We start from the raw sequence: 20749 nt of genomic DNA, 5'->3' as shown, positions 1-20749 counted from the left end.
TTGGTAACCATGATCCCATGGAATCTGTTTTCTTTGGTTCAGGATTCAGTGATTTAGGAATGCTCACACATCTGGGTAGTTTCACATCTTGTAATATTTGAGATCTAATTTCATTTCTTGTTTATGGGGGAAAGCCAGCAGCCAAATGCTCAAGCAGTAAGCTTGAGAATTATTCTTAATCATTCTTCTTTTCCTCCTTCAAGTCTTCTCAGAATGAATTCCTAGGACTTATGGTTTCTTTATTTCTAGTCCCAAATAGTTCAACACTTGAATATTATGGAAGCTTGCGTTCTCATCCAAATTATGATTTCTGTTGAAGTTCACTTCAACATAAAATTCAGGAGTCTATGAAATAAGCTCTTCCCATGTAGATGATAGATTGGTATACTCTGTAAATATTTTTAAAACTGAGAGCAGAACATCTAAACAGTTGTTAAATATTTGTCTAGAATCTGCATTAGAACGTAGGCTCTGCCAACAACCGTCCTTTACCAGTTTCTGGAATGGGTGGCTTTTTCCCCCCACACATTTTTTTTAGTCTGCATTCTTAAGCATAAAACGATAATAAAACTCAAACAAGGAAGTTATGATTTTAATATACTTTATTTAAAAAGTACAGAGTTTTAAATTGGTTTCAGTGGGTTCCAAGCAGAAGGGACACTGCCTACCACTTGCAGTCCCGTTTCTGATGAGGGATGATTATCATGTGGCAAACTGACATGTGCATGACTGGCAAAGTAAAAAGAGAACCTTTTTTTTCTGTCAACATATCTTTAAGAGTTGTTTATATCACGCACAGTTTGAAATCATGAGATGCTGATGGTTGGACTATATTTCATGTCTCCTATGTCGCACCATATTTTGGTTCACAGTTTATCCATGATTTAGCATGCCAAGAGAACATCTCCGTCAGTGTCACCTTGACAACAGCATCAAAAGCAGCGGGAGCAGTAGAAGGGCCTGCTGGGCGTGAACGCTCAGTGCACCTCCACACTCTCTTGCGTTCTCCTGTGGGGAGGGCAGAGGGTGGTTAGAGCAGAAGTGAGTTCCAGGATGCCTTAAGCTTTCCAAGTCATGTTGATCCCCTAGACCTCTCCAGCCTCTCCCAGGTAGGACCAAAGCCCTTTGGGATCTAGATAATGTAGGGCAGGGACATGGATTTGTTTAAATTTCCTCAGGTGAGAGATGAGAATCTCAGATTTTAGCTGTCAATGCATAAAATACTTGAAATCACTCTTTGCATACCATTATATATAAAAAAAAATTATATAGAACACTCAAAAGGTAAAGGGCTGCTGGTAAGAGAGGTCTTTTTTGATTAACATTATAAAAGCAAAACCTTAGACTTCTCATTTTTCCCTGTCAGAATATAAGTACAAGAACATGTAAGGGGCCTTATTATTTCAGGGAAGTGGCTGTGGAAGGTTTTGTGTATGTCTTCCTTTTTATTCACTAAGTGGTATTTGTCCATTTCTTTTTTTATTATTCTATCTCTTTTATTTAGCTATTATTTTCTTATCAAATGGCCATCCATTTTCCTATTTGTTCATTACTGCTACAAAGAGTGTTGAATGTAGGTCCTTACCAGTCAGTGAGTCTCTCTCCTGCCATTTCCCGTGGCAAAGCTGCCCAGCAGTGACTCTGCTGAGCTAAAGGACGTTTTTGACAACTGTAGCCGGCTATTTCATCATCACCTGTGTTTCCTGATCACCAGTGACTTCTGTTTTTCAGGTTCTTGGTGTATGTTTATATGAGGTTGTTTGACTTCTCAAGTTATTATTTGACTTATATTTTTTTCAAACCTTATAAATTGGCTTTGTTTAGGTTATCTTTCTCCATAGAAAAGTTATAATTTTTAACTTTCAAATAGCTCTATTTTACTTCCTAAATTTTTTGGTCTTGGACAGGAAGGCCTCCCCAAGTCCCTAGAATTTCTTATGAGACTTACTTTACTATTTTAAGTTTTTAGTCTATATTCCTCTCCTCTGAATTGTTTTTTTTTTTGCTAAATTGAACCTCCGTCACATACAAAATCTTACCAGTTCTATAAACTTAAAAACTATTGGTATATGAGCAAATTTATCGTATTAATTTTTACTGTAGTAACTTCAGTTATCTAAGTATATAGTTCCTGGTCTTTAATTGAAGTGATTTCTGTGATTTGGGCTATTGTTTCTATTTGTGTTTTATGGAGCTTTTTTAATCAGGAATTATCGTTGAATTTTATCAAAGGCCTTTTCAGCATTTATGTGTATAATACATTGTTACTGAAGCATCCCTTAAATATAGAAGCAAATATTAATAAATTTCAAGTTCTCATTGGCACTATACTGACTTTACCATCGTTTCTGGGGCTTGGGTAGTTGTAAACAAGAGTGAAATTATTTGCTCTTTAAAAGTGAGCTTACTGCTCTGGTGACATTTTCAGGAGTGGATACCATCCAAACTTGCCTATAGTAATTGATCTAAGCCAGCTTTCCATTTGAGGTAGAAGGCTTAGTTTAAAGCTAGGTTCTAAATATTTTGCCTATAGCGTTGAAGGTGGTCTCTTATGTTTCACCTAATCTGTGGTAAGATCACTTTTCTCAATAGTAAGCTTAATTTTCCTCTGATCATCACTTCAGGTTTAAATGCAATGTGTTTACAGTTGTGGCTTGGTGCAGTTAGGGATTTCAGAGACTTAAGATTCCACTTTCATAAACTGTGCTTCTTAATCTGATATTAATATTGCCACTTTTGCTTTAAGCTGTAAAACTAAGTCAATCAAGATGGCCAAAGCCACATAGTACATAATAGTGCAAAGTGATAAAATTATATTACGTCTCTAATGGGGACGATGGTAAAGATGCCTAAAAAATAGATCTTGATATAAGAGCAAGAACCTATTAATGCAGAGGGCCGTTAGCCTTCCTGTATATTCTTGCATGTTCTTGCTTGGTTTGCCTGAAAGGTGTTGCCTTCTCATTGGTAAACTTTTAAGCTGTAGTTCTTAGATCACTGTGTGATTCTCACTGCAAATCTGATGAGAAATAAACAGTTCAAGCTTACCTGAGGATGAAAGCCATGACAAGATTCCGGACGTCTTCTAATCTTCTGGGCCTTTAACCGCTCACACTTAAGGGATTCATTATGTTGACCGTAGTTAAGGCACATTTCCAAAAATGTTACTTTTCCTTACTCTGGGTTGGAGGGTCAAAACTTGGCAATGAACTCCCTTAACAACTTCTCTCCAACAACGGAAAGGATATAATGTCTCCCTCTCTTAACATTTCTCCCCCAGGTCTCTTTACTGTTGAGCCCCCTTACCAGCTTCAGCAGCAGTGGCTGGACCTATGCACAAAAGGATATACCTGATTTCAATGGGCGCCATGGTGATGGGGGCCACAGACTCACACAGGCAGCTGCTGTCCACCACCACCATGAACAGATTGCTGCTTGGGATTTGCTGGATGACAAAGGACCTGTTGGAACAAGAGGCAGGCAAGACAGTGAGTAGTCATGTACTATCCCTCAAGTAAAGAGCTATGAGAAAAACTTTTCTCCTGGGTGGCAACTACTATAACACTTTGGAAAACAAGTTTCAGAGACTCTGCTTTACTACTCAAGTTGCCTCCTTATGAGGCTCTTCTCGTAGAAATCCCAAGATGCACCGAAAAAGTGAACAGCTTATAAACTACATCTATGGCTGTGCTCAGCTCATAAAACTCATCTCGGAAAGACTGGGATTTTATATGTACAAAACAGAGGAGTCAGAGTTGGCTGAATACAACCTCAGTTTCCAAGGCCTAAGAGGCTTTTCCATGCCAAACTTCCTTCTCTCAGGACCTCAACATTGTCCCAGGTTTCATAATGATTTCCTTCTAGGAGTTTTCTTTCTTTCTTACTGAAGCATAGACTCAAGTTATGTCATGCTGATGAGAAAAGAGGCACTGAACTTTCTGGACCCTTCCCTGCACCACACTGCACATACAATGTGTGCCTGTAATAGAGGAACAGTGTTTCTCAATGAAATTAATGCTAGTCTTTTAAAAGGATCCAATCTTCTCATAGTCTAAAATCTCCTGGTTCTAAGGCTTTAAAGCAGCTCCAACCTTCTGGATCCATCCTTCTAGCCTATCTGAAATAAGCTTGATGACACCTCCTCCTCACATTACCCAATACAGTGAATGGCAAGGTAGCACCACCATCAAAATTCCCCTTTCACCAGAAACACTACTGACTGTTTGGAGGAACAAATGAAAGATCAAAATTCCAGATTGTTGCAGAGTACCAAAATAATTAGCCCTAAGCTTAGAACTCCCGTCATGTAATTTTCGTATTTCATTAAATTCAGTTGAGTCCCAGGACGTGGACTTTTGGCAAATAAAATGGCGAATTTCTCTAGGTTTTACCTTCATTCATCCTTCTTTCACCAAATTTGTTCTTTCTCTGGAGTTTATCACCATGGTTCACTGATATTAAGCAACGTGGAAGAATCCTGCTTTGTGGAAAATTGTAAAGACAGGAAATGATTCCCGTTTTTCTTACCTGTTACCGCCTCCTATGTTGAATTATCCAAGAATGCTTCTGAGACTACAACCCATCTGGCTTTCTTTCTACAAATGCCCAATGCCTATTCATCTAATACCCTACAATTATGCTCATTTTCCTCATCCATAGCAGCTAACAGGACATTCCACTGCTCTGTTTCCTAAATGCCTAAATCATGAGACCTTGTCATCCCTAATAACTAGGCGCACTCTGGGACACCTGCTCTCGGCCCTTCCCACCCTACTCTAAGACTACACCTGGCTGGAAAAAAATACTGAACCCTGCTAATTGCCTCACTAAAACTTTAAAAAAAATCTCTGCTTTAAACCCAGCTCCTTTCTCATTTATGCAAGGACATTGCTCGAGCACTTGGCTTCTTTGTAATGAACTATACCCACTGGCATACAAAAACATTCTATCTGCAATAGCTCTCTCATCAGAGAACCAGTGACTTCCATGTTGGAAGCAGGTTAACAGAGTCTCAAAAGTGCAAAACCAAGATGACACAATTCTTTAAAGAATGTTTGACTACGATACTAAGCCTACTGAATCTACGAGCTGTAGTGATAAAGGAGAAAGATCCAAAGGGAGAGACTATTTTCCAGACTGAAGAAAACCCCTATTCTTTAAGTTGAAATGGCCCTTCAAGAATTAACAAAGCTTCAGATTATCAATGATAAGGCCAATCCTAAAAGCTTCTCTGGAAACAAATTACATCAAAAGGAATCCGAATGACACCAGCTTCTCAGTAGGAGAATCGAAGATGAAGAAAACAGTAAGTAGAAGGTATGTTGGAATGCAGAGGAAAACAGATTCTAAGTAACTGTAGAGACATTAATAGAAAATTGTCTTAAAATTTAAGAAGAATTGCTGGAAAGGAAAAAAAGAAACCCTTCTTAATCCAAAAAAAATCAAGATAGCATAAATTTAAGATAAACACACAAAAAATTGCCAATATAAGCATATTGTATTACCAATTACAATAATGTGAGGTGGGCAGATTCACATACTAAAAAGAGACTTTTAACTTGGGTTTACAAAAATACCAGCACTATATTTTTCTTAGCAACAGACACCCCTAAAACAGAATGACATGGAAAAAGGAACCAGATATACCGGGACAATCCTGACAACAAAAGACAAGAATGAGTTTAGTAATATCACCATAAAAACATTCAAAGTGAAAAATTATTAAAATATAATAAAGAAAATGCTCATTCTGAAAAAAAAATGTCATCTACTAAGCTATAACAGGAACCTTGATGTACCTTCTAATCATAGAGTACAAACTAATAGAAACACCAAAAAGGATTAATGAAAGCATGATCAATTAAAATGTTCAACAAAAATTCCTCATATCCAAACAACATAGAATGAAATATTTTCAAACACAAGAAACTGTAACACATTCCAAAGAGCAGAAAGCATCAATTACATGTTGTTCTATTAAAATACAATTAGAAATTGTAGTAAAACCTGTGAAACCTGGACAGGTGTAAGGTGGAAACCTGCCAGAGAAGGAAAACGCAAATATTTTCCATTAATTTAATAGAAAGCAAAAGAAAAGTGGTAAGCTACACCCTGTCAAAGGCGGGAAACTCGCTAGACCTGGAAAAAAAAAGGCAGCCCATCAAGTTCCAGTTCTCACAGGTTTCCCTGCAATAGCAAACAGATACCAACAGTGCAAATTAAAAGTCAAAAAGCCATTGAATTAATCCTTGAGAACAACTCAGACTCACATATATGCAGTGTGACCTTAAATACTTTTATTAGCAAGAACAAAGTTTGCAAATAAAGTTTTTCAAATTAAAACTGGAAAATACACTTGTATGTGTGTCCCTATATTTAGTCTTCCCTCTGGTACACTGGGTTGAACACCCATGCCTCTATCCAAAGCCTGAGACCCTGGTGACATGTGGTTAAAAGCTTGGCTGCTAACCAAAAGGTCAGCAGTTTAAATCTACCAGCTGCTCCTTGGAAACCCTATGGGGCAGTTCTACTCTGTCCTATAGGGTCACAACGAGTCGGAATGGACTTGACAGGAACAGGTTTATCCAAAGCCCACCTCTCAGTTCTCTGCAAGGATGTGACTGATGGAAGAGAGGTGATCATTAAACAGTTTCCTTCATCTACTTGCCATTCCCTTCAATTTATAAAGATATTGTCATACTTCCCCTCTAAAAAAAAAAAAAAAAAAAAAATCCTCCTGACCTCACATCCAGGTACTGCCCCTGTTCCTTTGTTCTCTAGTACAAGTCCTGAAAAGAATTGTTCACAGTCTCTCTCCTCTCGTGAATCTACTCCACTAAGGCTGAATTGATCCTTGTCAAGGTCACCACTTTCCTTTCACTTCCTCACTGTCTGCCCCTCAAAACAGACTGATTTCCATGGGAGCAAGGCTGCATCTGTTCTGCCCATTGTCTGTTATCCCCAGCACCTAGAGTCATGCCTGGGCCAGAGCAGATGCTCCAGAAATATTTGTTGAATCAGTGACCAAAGGAATTTATAAAGCAGAATAGAAATGTGAAGATAACCAAACCAACAGAATCGAAATCTGGTTAAAAAACAATACCACAAACCAACTTTTGGCGGCGCTACTAAAAAGAAGTCACAATATAGCATTTAAACCCAAAAGAAATGGAGACACTGTAAACATTTTAAGTGACTACTATATGAATAAACACTGCAAATAATTTGAAAACTTGAAATATGAAAATTGTGTTTATAAATAAACCAGGAAAACCAACTGACCATTATAATAAAAAAAAAACCTCACCAAGCAGACCAGTTACATAATTAGCATACAAAACTACAGCATTTCCTAGACATTGTCAATAACCAACCAATGAAAACAATGTCTATGAAATAAAAGATGGTTGACAGTATCAATAGTTGCTACAAAGTACTTAAGAATATATCTAGTAAAGACATGACCTAATGAAGAAAATAAAAAGAGAACCTGGAAACTGGAGAAAATTCCAGTGGTTATGGAAGGGAAAACTCATATTTTTAAGATGTCATCTCTCCTGTAAGTAATCTATTAATTCAAAGCAATCTCAATCAAATTCCCAATAGGACTTTTTTTTTTTAATTTTTATTGAGCTTCAAGTGAACGTTTACAAATCGAGTCAGTCTGTCACCTATAAGTTTATATACACCTTACTCCATACTCCCACTTGCTCTCCCCCTAATGAGTCAGCCCTTCCAGTCTCTCCTTTCGTGACAGTTTTGCCAGCTTCCAACCCTCTCTACCCTCCCATCCCCTCTCCAGACAGGAGATGCCAACACAGTCTCAAGTGTCCACCTGATACAAGTAGCTCACTCTTCCTCAGCATCTCTCTCCCACCCACTGCCCAGTCCCTTCCATGTCTGATGAGTTGTCTTCGGGAATGGTTCCTGTCCTGGGCCAACAGAAGGTTTGGGGACCATGACCACCGGGATTCCTCTAGTCTCAATCAGACCATTAAGTCTGGTCTTTTTGTGAGAATTTGGGGTCTGCATCCCACTGATCTCCTGCTCCCTCAGGGGTTCTCTGTTGTGCTCCCTGTCAGGGCAGTCATCGGTTGTGGCCGGGCACCAACTAGTTCTTCTGGTCTCAGGATGATGTAAGTCTCTGGTTCATGTGGCCCTTTCTGTCTCTTGGGCTCATAGTTATTGTGTGACCTTGGTGTTCTTCATTCTCCTTTGATCCAGGTGGGTTGAGACCAATTGATGCATCTTAGATGGCCACTTGTTAGCATTTAAGACCCCAGATGCCACTTCCAATAGGATTTTTGATGGCATCTGAAGTGATGATTCCAAGTTTGATTCCAAAGAGTAAGTAAAAAGAATAGTCTGGATAATTGTACAAAACCGAGTTTTATAAAAAGGGAGTGGAGGGTGCTTGCCCTACCCAGTAACCATGAGACAATTCATGAAAGAGGAAACACAGATGGACAACTGATATATAAAAAAGCTACCAGAAGGAAAGACATAAGAAAGATCAGAGTGGAAATAAATGAAATAGAGAATAGAAAAACAATAGAGTCAACAAAAGCAGAAGTTGGTTCTTTGAAAAGATCAATAAAATCAACAAATTTTTTAGCTAGTCTGCCAAAGGAAAAAAGAGAGAAGATGCAAATAACTAAAATCAGAAATGAAAATGGGGACATTACAGAAATAAGAATGGTCATAAGAAAATACTATGAACAACTGCACGACAAATGAGATAACATATGAGATGGATAAATTCCTAGAAACATACAAACTACCTAACATGACTCAAGAAGAAATAGAAAACCTCATAGACTCACAATAAATGAAGAGCTTCAACCAGTAATCAAAAACCTCCCAGTAACAACAACAAAAAAAGTCCTGAACTAGACTGCTTCAGCGGAGAATTCAACCAAACATTTATAGAAGAAATAACTGCAGTCCTTCTTAAACTTTTCAAAAAGATAGAAAAGAAGGAACACTTCCTAACTTATTCAGTGAGGCCAGCATTACCCTAGCACCAAAGCCAAAGGCACCACAAGAAAACTACAGGCAAATATCCCTTATGAATATAGGTGTAAAAATCCTCAACAAAATACTGGCAAACCAAATCTAACAATTTTATAAAGAATAATATGCCATGATCAAGTGGAATTTTTCCCAGGACTGCAATGGAGGTTAAACATTAGACAAGAAACCAATACAATACACCACAATAATGGAATAAAGGAAAAGAACCAGAGGATCACGTCAATTGCTGCAGAAAAGGTATTTGACAAAATTCAACACCCTTTCATGGTAAAAACACAACAAGAGAGGAACAGAAGGGAAATTCATCAATATGACAAAGGACATTTATGAAAAACTCAGAGCTAACATCATACTCAACATAGAAAGACTCAGTACTTTCCCTTAAGATCGGGAACAAGACAAAGATGCCCACTCTTACCGCTGCTATTTGAAGTATTATACTGGAAGTCCTAGCCAAATTAGGCAATAAAAACTAGCCCTATTTGCAGATGGCATGTTCTATATATGGAAAATCCCAGAGAATCCACAAAAAAACCTCCTAGAGATAATAAATGGATCCATCAAAGTGACAAGACCCAAGATCAACACACAAAAATCAGTTGGGTTTCTATATACCAGCAATGAGCAATCTGAAAAGGAAATTAAGAAAATTCCATTTACAATAGCATCTAAAACAATAAAATATTTAGGAATAAATTTAACCAGGGAGGTGAAAGACTTGAATACTGAAAACTATACATACAATATTGCTGAAAAAAATTAGAGAAGACCTAAATAAATGGGAAAACACCCATGTTTATGTACTGGAAGACTTATATATTGCTAAGATGTCAATATAACCTAAAAACCATCTACAGAGTCAACAAAACCCATATCAAAATTCCAACAGCCTTCTTTGCACAAAAGCCAATCCTAAAATGAATACGGAATGGCAAGAGGCCTCAAATAACCAAAGTAATCTTGAAGAACGAAGTAGGAAGACTCATACGTCCTGATTTCACAACCTACTATAAAGATATGGTAATCAAAACGGTCTGGTACTGGTAGAAGGACAGACATACAGACCAATGGAGTAGAATTGAGAGTCCAGAAATTAACCCATACATATATGGTCCACTGATTTTGGACAAGGGTGCCAAGTGCTTTCAGTGGGGAGGGAAGAGTTTCTTCATTAAATGGTGCTGGAACAACTGCATGGCCACATGCAAAGGAATGAAGTTGGAGAAATATTCCATATATAGAAATGAATTCAAGATGGATTAAAAACATAAAACTGTTAGAACCAAACATAAGGGTAATGTTTTGACACCTCGTTTTCAACAATGGATTCTTAGATATGACGAACTAAAATCAGAAGCAACAGAAAACCAAATAGATAAATAGGACTTTGAAATTAAAAATTTTTGTGCATTAAAAGACTTTATCAACAAAGTGTTGTATGATCCCACTCACATGAAATATCTGCAATAAACAAATGCATAGGGACAGAGGTGTAATTAGCGGTTACCAAGTCGGGGAAGGAGTTGGGGGTCAGGGGAAAATTTGGAAATGGATAGTGGTGACGGTTGCGCAACGTGTGGGTGTCATTAATGCCAGTCAATTAAACACGTAGAAACGGCTGAAATGGCAAATGTTATATCTATTTTGCCACAATAAAATAAAAACAAAAGTTTCAAACTCATTAATAATTAAAAAAACAAAAAACAAACCCCTTACCCTCAAGTCGATTCCAACTCATAGTGACCCTATAGGACAGAGTAGAACTGCCCCCACAGGGTTTCCAAGGAGCAGCTGGTGGATTCGAACTGCCGACCTTTTGGTTAGCAGCCAAGCTCTTAACCACTGTGCCACTAAGGCTCCCATTAATAATTAGGGAAATGTAAATTAAAAGGAAGCAAACACTGAGATGCACTTTTCACTACCAGATGTGCAAAGCTCAAAATCTGTGATATGAACTAATGATAGAGAGAGTATTGAAGAATGAATCCTGTTGTACACTGCTGGTGGGAGTGTGACCTTTCAGAGTCACCATAGAGGACAATTTGTTATTACTACAATGGAAATCATTTAGACCCTATTTCTTAGTTTTACTCCTCATTAACTCCCTGAAGAAACTCTTGTTCAGGAACCCAAGAAATAATGTAGAAGGATGCTCTTGGTAGCATTGTTCATTGTAAGGAGGAAAAAAATGGAACCCACTTGAATGCCTCCCAATAGGGGAATGATTAAATAAGCAACTACATCCATTCTATGGTCTACTTGGCACCAGGTGAAAAGTTGAAAGGACCTCTATTTGCTAGCAGGAAAAAAAATCCAAGACATAGTAAGTGGGAAAATAATTTTGCAAAACTATATACTGAGTATGAATATTTAACCCTTTCACGACCTAATTATTTTCTGCTTTGCATTTTTTGTTGATACCATGTGTTTTCAACAGCGGAAGGCATGCTGAATCAAGGAGGCTTTCTAAATTTTTGTTATGAAATACGGATTTCCGTACATAGCATATGGGACAGATCTGAGGTTCCAATCCAAAGCTGCAAGCCTCCAGAGCCGATGCTCATTGTGGCTCCGCACCAGAGGCAGCAATTCACCTGTTACGGACTGGAACTGTATTGTCTTAAAGTGGAATTATTAGTGCTCAAGCTCCTTGAGGGCAGACCGCATGGTCGCTTGATACGGATGCTAAATGACAACAAAGATAAGACATTACTGTTTAACATGTTCGCCCTCCTAGGTGGAGGCTCCCCCAGTGTGCTCAGCAAAGTTCCACAGCGAATGTCCCGTTTCCTTCCCTGACCCTCAGAGGTGAAAAGCTGTGCGGGCAGCTGCACTGCAGCGGAGGACAACAACCCCCTACAGAGGATTTGCCATCGGAAAGATTAACTGCTTTTCCATATTTTAAAGACTTACTGTCTGCTTATTAACTGGTGCTTCGGAGGAGTCTGGGCAACGTTAGCTGTACATTTATGTGCACGACGTGTATTTATGGCCCAGGGTGCAGGGTTGAACTTCATAAAACACACCTCCATCCAGCTGGGCCCAGCAGCCAGGCTGACATCACCATGCAGAGGCTCTGTGGCTGGGTGGGTTTGCCTGGGGGCCAAACATGGCGTGGGGGGATGTGCCTCCACAGAGAACCCCAGCAGTCATTTGTAAGCAGAGATAGGTCAAAACGTGTGAAATAAATTAGGTCCTCCAGGGAAGGAGAATTGGGAAAAGTGAAGAAACTCTGATGTGTCCATCCCTGGGACTGAAATAACCCAGTCCTCCCCTCCCATTCACTGCAGACTCAGAAAGAGCCAGAGGAAAACTGATTATGCAATTTCAAGACCACCCCACCCCCAACATTGGCCACCCACTATCTTCTGAGAGGGCCTTTGCTGAGCAAATGAGGAGCGCAGTCAGGCTGTTCCCCTAATCCTTGCCCTGAACAAACACACGTTATGGGAGGGACTGATGGATAAGATTCCCAGGGGCCCTCAGGACTGTACATTTGGAAAGCTCTGTTGGCTTGCCTTTCACTACATGGGGACAGAATTGTGGCTTGATAAAGAATTACACGGGACAGAATTTAAAACTGGAAGTCCTAGCCAAATTAGGCAATAAAAAGAAAGAAAATCAGGAAGGAAGAAGTAAAACTAGCCCTATTTGCAGGTGGCATGTTCTATATATGGAAAACGCCAAAGAATCCACAAAAACCTCCGAGAGATAATAAATGGATCATCATTATCGAAACCTAAGAGTGAAGTCTTTTACCTTCTATAGAGTTTCCAGGAAAGTTAAAAAGGAAGGTAAAAGATGATGAGTAGACAGAGGACTTTTTTGAATTTGGCACTGATCCTGTCTATATTGTACTCTTCTCCAGTTGGGGGAGGTATATGACTGTGGCTGTTCAATGAGGTTCTTCTACCTTGGGCCCGGGGGATACCTTATGTATCCTGAACATGTACCTCCACCCTCTGTGCTGAGCCAGGACTGCAGGCTGTCGCGAGCAAACATGCAGTGCGTGTGTAAATTCAATCTAGAAATGTAACGCTGAGGGTGTGTTCCAGCATGACTCTGGCCACGCAGTCGAACAACGAGGGGAAGTGAGGGGGGAACCAGTACCTATGCATACTCAGCCCATACAAGGTAAATGAATCAACAGCACTGCCTCACCTGCTCAGCCCCCCAAAAGTGCCAGGCCTGGGTAATTTCAAGGGTGAATCATTTCAGAATGCCACGGCCCATGCAGTTCCAAAATATTTAAACTCAGAGCACAGGGCAAAATGGGAGTATTTCACATTCCTTTTATGAAAGATACTGATAGAAAACCTGACCAAGTTTATACACAAACAAAGCTATGGCATAATCTCTCTTTATGAACATTGATACAAAGATCTGAAATGAGATGAAAAGCAGTAGGTAGACTTCAGCGGGACAATGAGAACGTGATACAGCATACCCTGGTGGGGATCAGCCGAGGGATGCAAATGACCGTGCTTGCTGCATTGCCTTGGACTAATAGGAATAGAAATATGAAATAACTGTGTGTTGGGTTTTTTTTAATCTCTTCAACAGTACTATGTTGAATATCTTGTATAGAATCCATAACTTTCTGACTACTTTAAACCAAACCAAACCCACTGGTGTTGATTCCAACTCATAGCGATCAAATAGGACAAAGCAGAACTGCCCCATAGGGTTTCCAAGGCTGTAAATCTTTAAAGTAGCAGCCTGCCACATCTTTTGCCCACATAGGGGCTGGTGGGTTTGAACCTCCAACCTTTCAATACGCAGCCAAGTGCTTTAACTGTTACTCCACCAGGGCTCCTTTCTGACTATTTTAGGTTAATAAAATCAATCCAGTCTCGTTTAATACTCTAATTTCATGCCTATTTCGAAGCTCTCCACTGTCCTGTCTCCAAGCTTCTAATTTCTTCAGTAGTTTGGAAAGATGCAAGCATTTCCCATCCACAGGCTGCAGGGCTGTTCTCCCACCACAGCTTGTTTTCTTACTAACAGCAATTGGTCTTTGGTGCCCTGTGTATGGCTCAACAGTTACTCCACAGCCTCTTGTTCCTGGAGCAGACCTCACCTGGAGAGCAGCCCTCTTGGCTGGGGTTTAAGCAAGGTGGCTGGAGACCAGATATCCTCTGTGCAGCCCATCTAACTCCTGGAAAACACAGCCTCTTTGCCTGGCCTAGCCATTTTTTTTTAGCCATTAGCTATCTCAGGGCTGCCCCTTCTCCAAACCTTGCCCTCTCTCTCCAGTTCTCTTTCCCCTGTTAAGGGAAGCACAAGAACACATCAGCTCTCAGCATTCAACAACTGCTAGCCTTAGCTTCTTGCAGGCACTCCCAAATATAGGATGGGGGCCTCTTAGGGCATTCTCCCATGCCCTATCTGACTTCCGGCAGGAAGAAGCATGCCCTGGGGGGAAATGCCTCTTTCCGCGAACACTGATGCTCTATTCAAGGTACACTGGAAGGTAGCTCAGTTTTTCCATACACCAAATAAGCTCGGGGGAGGGTGGGGTGGGAGGGCTTCCACGGTGCCTGCTAAATGACTTTCTCTTTAGAACCTCTGGTACTTAGCCTCTCTTTGTCCTCACCTAAATCTGGGACTACGAGGAAAGCCCCACTCAACATCCTGTCTCATCCTCCAGTAAGTCTGTTAATGTAAGATGTCCTCCAAGTACTTGGAAATGAGCTAATACCACATGATCTGTTCAGCTAAAGGGCCTAGAAGACATTTAACAAAAATAACATCCTGAAAAAAAACAAAAACAAAAATAGGTGTTCACTTGTAAACCAAATTTAGCATTATGCTTTGGGACAAGACACACAGAGCAGTCTAATTAGACTGGAAGAAGGCAAGGAGGCTCACTCTCCCCCTCTCCTTTGTCATTGTTCTGAAAGCAACAGCGTATGCAGTTAGACCAGAGGAAGGGAGTGTTATGGATTGAATGAGTCCCCCCGTGAAAGTTCTAATCTCTGTGCCCATAAACATGACCCTGTATGGAAATGGGTTTTCTTTTGTTAATGAGGTTATACTGGAGTAGGGTGGGTCCTAAACCTAATCCCTTCTGAGTGGGGTTTTATTAAAAGAGCAGAGTAGACATGGACACACAAACCAGGGGAAGACAGATGCCATGTGAGGATCATCCATCTACAAGTAAAGGAATGCCAAGGATCGCAGGCTGAAAACCTGTTGCCGTCGAGTCAGTTCTGACTCATAGTGACCCCGTAGGACAGAGTAGAACTGCCCCATAGGGTCTCCAAGGAGTGCCTGGTGGATTCAAACAGCCGATCTTTTGGTTAGCAGCTGAACTCTTAATCACTATGCCACCAGGGTTTGCAGGATTGCTGGCAGGCACCAGAAATTAGAAGAGAGGCCTGCAGAAGGAATTGATGCAGTTGAGACCCTGATTTGGATTCAAACTGTGAGAAAATAAATTCCTGTTCTTTAGAGCCACCAATTGTGAGTTCTTTTGTTGTTGATACTTGATTTTTTTTTTTTTTTTACAGCAGCACTAGGTAACTAAAAAAGGATGGTGAAATGTTGGGAGAAAGAAAGTACCCACTACTACCTAAAACTTGCCCTGAACCCAGGCAATCCCAATTCTGTTTCCCATTTCCCTTAATGGTGCCACCATCTCTCCACTTATACCAGCGAGAGGGTTTGAAGTCATTCTCAGTGCTTTCTTCTCTGAACATCCCCATGCTTTGATTCACTGTCTCCTTCCAAAAACACAACCAAACCCATTGTCATCATGTCAATTTCAACTCACAGCACCCTACAGGACAGAGCAAAACTGCCCCATAGGGTTTCCAAGAAGCGGCTGGTGGATTTGAACTCTCAAACTTTTGGTTAGCAGCCGAGCTCTCAACCACTGTGCCACTCTCAAATCCATCCATTTCCCCAGGACCAGCTGCTCAGGGACCTATGCTCAGAGGGCTCTACACTGGGGTTTGCTGCTTGGCTGGCAGGCCTGGAATTCTTGTCTTTGGATTTGTGTTTCATAAGAGAAATCCCTAGCACAGTGCAGCATGCACTAGAGGCCTGGAGCCTTAGCTCACGTGCGATCCCACCTCCCCAGGAGAGCTTCTTCCCTGCCTGCCTCCTTTTCCTGCCCAGCAACCACACAGCCCTCTCTGCCTTGGGCAGGGACCTGGGAGCAGGCACGAGGAATGGATGGCAGTGGCTAGCAGCAGCACTGAGCATTTGGCTGGTGACTCAGCAGAGATGAGCCTCTCCCCCAGCCCCAATCCAGGTACCCAGTACATCCTGGCACAAAGGTTGCAACCCTTAGGGTCTTCTGTCCACCATGGGTGGACCTGTGGGAGATTTAGTTCCTCGCCCCCAGCTGGGATTTGATGCTACAGCCCAGAGGCTGGTGGGAGGGGAACCCAGCACCAGTAGGTGGTGCACCCTTCTGAGTAAGCAGCAGGACCCTGGGGTGCGTGTGGGGGCCTTTATTTAGCCAGTGACTATCCCCGTGGCCAAGGGAGTATAACATTAAAGACCCAATAAAATATACAACAGGTCAAGAGAGACACCCCAAAAGGAAGGACGAAGTACAGTTTTAGTACCTTTAACTGCACCTTTTTCCGGATTTTTGAACCAAGGACCCCACATTTTTATTTTGCACTAGGCCCTGTACAAAGTATAGCCACTCTGCCCTCCTTATAGCATCTGGCATGCCTTCCAACTGGCCTCCCTGCCTTGATCCACTTTTCAGTTTTGACATGGTGTGGTCCTTCCCAAGTGCAAAGCCGATCATCCCACCCCTCTGCCATATAGCTTTCCACAGCCCCTATCGCCAGTAGTCTGAACTCTGGTGCTGCAGGCAGGTACTTCACTACCCACCTGGCTCTCTCTCTAGCCTCATGTCTTCACCTGTTCCAGCCCCTAAAGCCACCTTCCTTCACAACGTCCAGGCATGCTGACCTTGAACGAGCCCTTGAGTGCACCGCGCTGCTCCCTCAGTGCTGAGACACAGTTGGAGCTGTCTTTCTCAGCCTTGGCTATACAGTGGAATCACTCGGGGAACGTTTTGTTTTGTTTTTCTCCCAATACCTAGGCCACACCTAAGACAATTATATTAGAACCAAAAAAACCAAATCAGCTGCCATCGAGTCAATCCGGACTCATGGTGACCCCATGTGTTTAAGAGTAGAACTGTGTTCCAAAGGGTTTTTAATGGCTGTGACCTTTCAGAAGTAGATTGCCAGGATTTTCTTCCAAGGTATCTCTGGCTGGATTTGAACCACCAAATTTTGATTACTAGACAAACACTTAACAGTTTGGACCACCCAGAGACTCCTGGGAAATGTACCAAGACACTTTTTCAAGCTCCTTGAGTGATGCCAACATGCCACCAAGACTGAAACCCACTGTGCTCACAAAGGACCTGGGGACCTTGTTGAAATGTAGATTCTGTTCACTGCATCTGTTGTGGGGCCCAGGACTCTGCCTTGCTTACCTGATCCCAGGTAATAGGTGGGGCCCAGGACTCTGCCTTGCTTACCTGATCCGAGGTAATACTGATGCTGCTGGTTCAGGGATTATACTTTACTGAGTTGCAAGGCTGGGTGTTATAGCCACCTCCTCCCATACCCTTGGAGAACCCTAATTCAATTCTGAAGGATGCGTTAAATGTTACTTTTTCCATGAGGAGCCCTGGTGACCCAGTGGTTAAGAGCTTGGTTGCTGACCAAAAGGCCAGCAGTTTGAATCCACCAGCCACTCCTTGGGCACCCTATGGGGCAGTTCTACTCTGTCCTACAGGGTTGCTATGAGTTGGCATCAACTCAATGGCAACCGGTTTGGTTTTTGGTTTTTCTCCATGAAGCACCCTCCCTCCCCCAGAGGGTAGCTGTCTGTCCCCGTTCTCCATGACATGTTTCAGATACTTTTATCACCACATACGACACATATTTCTATGTGCACATCCAGGTTACCACCCCTGCACCATCACACCGGAAATGGCTGGAAGGACAGACACCAATACCACGGGCTACATTTGGGATGGTCTGGAAACTGTAAGCCATGGAGAATGTAGAAAAGTTCTCTTTTGGTAACTCAGAAGAACATATCAAAGATTCATCCTGCAAAGCAGCTGAAAGTGAGGTTCAACAAGAGGCCCTGTGGGTGTCAGATGGGAAGCACAGGCCACATATGTTAAGCAACCATGGACAAAACAAAGAAGTGAACAAACATTAGTTTTCAATATAAGTCCAACTGAAAAGTGAGGAGGACAGATGCTTCAAAATGCAGGAGGTGACTGGCCAGCAAGCTGTCACTCCCCTTCGGACCTTCTGATGTAGCTGATTTTAGGTTGGAGGCAGCGGGGTCCAGCTTATTCACAATATATGGGTAACACCTTGGGTAAGCCAGCTAGTGTCTGCAGAGGTACATCTGACGGGACCTGGTGTCCGGGCAGCTGGTGTCTGCAGAGGAGCATCTCCTGGGACCTCGTGTCCGGGCAGCTGGTGTCTGCAGAGGAGCATCTCACGGGACCTGGTGTCGGGCAGCTGGTGTCTGCAGAAGAGCATCTCCTGGGACCCGGTGTCCGGCCAGCTAGTGTCTGCAGAGGAACATCTCCTGGGACCTGGTGTTCGGCCAGCTAGTGTCTGCAGAGGAGCATCTCCTGGGACCTGGTGTCTGGGCAGCTGGTGTCTGCAGAGGCGCATCTCACAGGACTTGGTGTCCAGGCAGCTGGTGGGTTTTGAGTCTCAGTTCTCTAAAGGCTAAGCTGTCCAACTACAGGACACCAGACAGACAGATGGCTATTTTGTGCTTAATTTGGGTAACTTTATCTCCTGTTATACTTCTCAGAGCAAGGAAGGCACAGGCCTTTGTTTTCGTTTTCTACATAGCAGCTCAGAACTAAAGCTTACTGCATAACAAAAGAACAACAGTGATAAAAACATAATTCAAAGTCCTACAAGTGTCTTTGACAAATGAGTCCTACTGAACATAGTACAAAGTTGAAGCAGACCAGAATTTGGTTTATTCTCACGACTCTGAACTCTGGTCTACTTCAAGGTCCCAAACATCTCTGCTTCTGGTTTTTTTTTTATCAAATGAGGGCCCCGCTCAACCCTCTATAGCGGTTTCTCTTTTATATCCCATCTTCCTTCTCCTGGTACCAATATCCTCCTCTTTATTCAGGAACCCCCCTCTCCCCCAGGTAGCCCAAGTGCTTCTGAGGAGCTGGCCCTATATCCAGGCATGCATGTAGCTGGGCCTAAGCTGAGTGGTGAAATTTCTTCCCCTGGAGAAAGCAACTGGTTCAGAGATGGGCATGGATTTAGGTTATTCCAACCAAATTGAAACCCAGAACTCTTATATTTGCTCGCAAAATATGAGAACAAAGCTTTCAGCCTCAGGAGCCACTGGGTGCCATCCTGTACCCATAAATGGAAATGCCTGCTGGGAAATGTGTAGAGAAAAAATGAATAGGTCTTGGTTCTAACTTTGGGGAAACTAGATTAAGCCTCACCTGAAGCCTGAATCTCAACTTCTCGCTTTACTGTTTAAGCCTGCTGAGTTGACCCTTCTGTTATGTATAAACCGAAGGATACTAGGGGATACACTCAGTTCCTGATGATAGCCGTCACACTGCCTGTCACACTGCAATTGGAAAACTTAGGCTTTAGGGAGCTGGGACGGAGCAACCATCTACCCACCTGGAGCCCAATCAGACCAGGTGTACCCCTGATGCCCTTCCCGGAGCCCTCTCCTGTTTCATTTCACTAGCGTGGGAAATGGGCTCTGTTTTCACAGTTAAGTGCTGAGATTAAATGAGACCAGCATATTGTCTTTGTTATACTTATTTATTCAAAATTGTATACAATGGCCACATTATGGCATTCCATTTGTGACTCACTGATGGGAAGAGCACACAAAAAGCCAGAATGATGCTTTGTCTGCAGGGCCCAGTGTCCCGCTGTGGCATTTATTATGTTGCAGACAGAATGAGTCAATGAGAACCATAATAATGCCTTCCACTCATCCTCAGCTCCACCGAGGATTTGTCAAGATTTATGGTGCCGACCCAGAGCTTGAAAACAACGTGGCAGGAAGTTCTTTGGCATTGTCAGCCCAAGGCAGGTGGCAAGGAATGGTATTTTCTGTTTGAAATATGGAGGAGAGAGCCCCACAGAATGAAAAGAGGGACCCAGTTTTCTTTTCTTAACACAGAGGAAGGGAATCTCAAAAGAGCTGACAACAAAGGATATTTTCAAACCTCGCCGATTATTTTAGCTTTTCAAAGTTTCTATTTTTTGTACTGGGGTCTTCTGTAAATCCTCTTAGTTATGACATGATCCATTTTCTTCTAATCCCTTAAGAAGAGTAAGGAATTTGCTAAATATTTTCACTGGAACTATTAGTGTATTTTTATAAATAATGAGAACAGCAGCTAACATTTATGAAGGGTCTGCCTAGTGCCAAGCACTTTTCTTAGCAGTTCCCATTTAATCCTCACACCAATTTAAAGAAATATCATTATCTCCATTTTACCGATGAAAAACATTGAAGCTTTGATAAGTTAAACAACTTTTCCAAATTCTAAAAACCATCGAGTATCAAAGTATCAAGACTCTCTACAAAACCAGGTATGTGTGACTTGCAGCCTGTGGTCTTAACTATTACACTTGTTAACCATTTGCACTCATTATCAACACTGCCATCCTCACTGCCTCCATCATCACTTCTGCCATCA

General features: G+C 41.9%; 1 protein-coding gene across 4 annotated transcripts in view; it reads right to left on the bottom strand.

Moving 5' to 3' along the window:
• Positions 1-619: 619 nt before the first annotated feature.
• The window catches only part of CACNA2D3 (calcium voltage-gated channel auxiliary subunit alpha2delta 3), a 1053043-nt gene continuing 1032913 nt past the window's right edge, over positions 620-20749 (bottom strand). For all 4 annotated transcript variants that reach the window (XM_049863210.1, XM_049863213.1, XM_049863211.1 and 1 more), the window contains 3 exons: positions 3349-3461; positions 3049-3131; positions 620-1008 (listed from right to left, as the gene is read on the bottom strand). In XM_049863210.1, coding sequence (XP_049719167.1) covers positions 916-1008; positions 3049-3131; positions 3349-3461 — 289 coding nt within the window. In that variant the 3' untranslated portion in view covers positions 620-915. The remainder of the gene's footprint in view (positions 1009-3048; positions 3132-3348; positions 3462-20749) is intronic.

Source organism: Elephas maximus, chromosome 20 (genome assembly GCF_024166365.1).
Source record: "Elephas maximus indicus isolate mEleMax1 chromosome 20, mEleMax1 primary haplotype, whole genome shotgun sequence".
Taxonomy (NCBI): domain Eukaryota; kingdom Metazoa; phylum Chordata; class Mammalia; order Proboscidea; family Elephantidae; genus Elephas; species Elephas maximus.
The sequence above is the reverse complement of the archived record's forward strand: the minus strand, read 5'-3'. Positions and strand labels throughout refer to the sequence as shown.